The sequence below is a fragment of the Marmota monax genome, unplaced genomic scaffold (genome assembly GCF_021218885.2).
Source record: "Marmota monax isolate L192 unplaced genomic scaffold, Marmota_monax_Labrador192_F-V1.1 WCK01_AAM20220418_F8-fsc00004, whole genome shotgun sequence".
Lineage (NCBI taxonomy): Eukaryota > Metazoa > Chordata > Mammalia > Rodentia > Sciuridae > Marmota > Marmota monax.
Window position 1 is genome coordinate 21,519,098 of NW_026692881.1, and position 2,765 is coordinate 21,521,862.

General features: G+C 48.8%; 1 protein-coding gene across 1 annotated transcript; it reads right to left on the bottom strand.

The window, feature by feature from the left end:
• Positions 1 to 577: 577 nt before the first annotated feature.
• Positions 578 to 1,987, bottom strand: LOC124096361 (sperm motility kinase 3A-like). Its single transcript, XM_046450184.1, has one exon. It carries the CDS (start codon positions 1,985 to 1,987, stop codon positions 578 to 580), a length of 1,410 nt encoding a protein of 469 aa, XP_046306140.1.
• Positions 1,988 to 2,765: the final 778 nt, after the last annotated feature.

Here is a 2,765-nt window from a genome sequence, read left to right on the forward strand (position 1 = left end):
CTCAAAGTGAATCAAGTCGACACTGTCTCAAGGGGAGCATCTCCATCTGTACTCCATCAAGGGGAGCAAGTCCCCATTTATATTGGCTTAAGGCAAGTGACTCCCCATCTACCCTGGCTCAAGTTGAGCGACTATATAATGAGCAGTAGAGGGAGGCACTGTGGTCCAGGCCTTGGAGAGGATAGCTACTGGGCTCTGGCTCTAGTCCTTAAGCCTTTCTCTAAAAAAAAAACCAAAACCCGCAATTTTTTAAATCTTTAAATTTTTTAAAATTTATTATACAATGTTAAAAAAAGAAAATGAAAGAAAATGAAAATAAGTTTCTCCCAAAGCATGGAAGAAAGGATAAAGAGCAGGGCAGGGGGAAGGAAGTGTCCCAGGGAAAAGTCTCTATGATGTGTTCCACAGAGAAAAGTCTCTTACGATGTGTCTTCGCAGGTGGGGGCAGAGGAGTCTTCTAGTGGATGCAGATGTGCTCCTGCCTGGATCTGTGTAGAGAAGCTTGAGCCCGTCAGCACACCTCACTTCCACACCATGATGTCAGCATCCGCACAGCTTAGCATCTTCCTGCTGTCCATCAGTTCTGTCTGTCTGGGCTGGGCGTTTCCTCTGGAGCCACTCTCTTTCTGGAGAGTGGCCCACGGAAGCAGGGTATGCAGCATAGCTGCCGGAGGCATTTGGCGATCCTCCTCCTCACCCTCTTCCAACCCCAGCTTCTGTCTGGGGGTTGCCTTGTGGAGGTCTCTTGGGAGGGTGAGGGGCTGGGCACTGGGTTAGGCTGGGATGCTAGACTGGGAGGCGGTGTGTCCTTGAGGAAGCGGAGTGTGATGGTGGGCATGCTGGCACTTCTAGCAGGCTGCTGCTGCTGCTCACAGGGCAAGGGAAGGGCAGGCTCACTGGGAAACTTTTTCTGGCAGACCCAGGGAGGATCTTCAGGTCCTGGGAAATGCTCGGAATTCACCTGGACTGGGGAGGCCTCCCCGTGGGTGCTCTGGTGCTGGAGGATGCGGTAAGTGGCCATTGCATCATTGGATTTCCTTCTCACCACGGACACCCAGGTGTTATAGTGGTCATAACCCATGTTGACCATCGTTTTCAAGATTGTGAGGTCCGGGAGTTTGGGGAGTACCCCACAAGAAGAACTGGGTGAAGCTTCCTCACCCTGGGTCAGCCATGGGTGCCCCATTACCTGGCCTATGGTGGGCCTCTGCTTGGGGTCCACTTTGAGTATCTCATGGATGAGGCTCTGGGCTTCCTTGGAGACATGTGAAGGAATGATGTACCTTCCCAACTTGATGAGTTTCTTCAGCTTACTATCGGTGCTTGCCTCAAATGGACATATCCCTGTGAGCATTGCATAGAGGACCACACCCAAGCTCCAGATGTCTGCCGGGGGGCCCTCATATTCTTGATGACAGATAATTTCAGGGGGAACATAGAGGAGAGTGCCAAAGAATTTATTCAGCTTCTTTCCAGCTGTGACTCTGGTGCTCAGGCCAAAATCAATGAGCTTCACATTGCTGCAGTCATCCACCATCACATTCTCCGGCTTCAGGTCCAGGTGCACGATGTCCTTCTGGTGGCAGTACTGCACAGCCTGCACGATCTGCCTAAACAGTCTGCGGGCCTCCTTCTCCTCCATGCCAGTTTCTGGGATGAAATCCCAAAGCTCTCCCCCACCTGCATGCTCCATGATAAGGTAGACATACCTCTGTGTCTCCATGACCTGAAAGAGGTGGATCACATTTGGGTGGTCCAAATCCGCCATCATTTCTGGTTCAGAGAGGAAGGTGAATTTCGTGGCTGCTTTTTCCAAGACCTTCACTGCAACCTCTGTCCCAGTAAGAAGATGGCGGGCAAGTTTCAACCGGGCGAAGCCCCCTTCCCCAATGTCCTGCAGGACCATATAATGGTCCGTGAAGGCAGGCTCAGAGCAAGACCTCTGCTCCTGCAGCGCTACTCTGCTCTGACTACACTGATCTCTCATCCTAAACAGGAACAAGGATGCTAGCTAAACTAAAAAAAAAATAATAAACCAAAACAAAAAACCAAAATAAAAAACCAGAAAATGAAAGCAAAGAAAACAAAAGGGGAAAAAAAAACCAAATCAAAAAACCCAATATCCAAAGACCACAACCAGCCACCAACCACCAACCACCAACCACCACCAAACGCTCTAACTATCTGGGAGTCCGACAGGTCACCACCAAGAGCTTCCTGTACTTATGGACAAAAAACCCAGCCACGGCCTCTCTCTTATATACCCGCAGTTTGAGATCACCTCACAGTGGCTCCTTCTGAGGTCAAAGCCAGAAATGACTCAGGCACACCCAGGCATAACCCCCAGGGGTCATCTTACATTTGGGCCTCCAGGACCTTTCCAACTTTCATAATAACTTTCCAACTTTCATAATAGAAAAAGAAAGGACCCTGGAAGGTTTTTTGCTTCAGTGGGTTTTGGAGACTGATATTTACTTGTTTAGAATTTAAAATTTGTACGATATTCAGTGGTCTTTTCATTTTGAGTCTGAAAATCTGTAATCACTTTGTGGCTTTGAATGACCTCATTATATCTATGCTCAAGATTTCTGCTTTATTCCTTTGGACTGAGCATCTTTCCTCCACTGGGCCCTTACTCCATGATGGACTACCTGTCCTTGGGCAGAGCAATGGAGTCAGCCATTAAGGAACTGAGACCTCTGAAACTATTAGCCCCACAGAATCTTCTCCTCCTCCAAGTTGTTCTTGTTGGATATTTTGGTCAA

Bases quoted from the DNA above. Each gene is read 5' to 3' on its own strand.
- LOC124096361 (XM_046450184.1), bottom strand. From the start codon at position 1,987: ATGAGAGATCAGTGTAGTCAGAGCAGAGTAGCGCTGCAGGAGCAGAGG.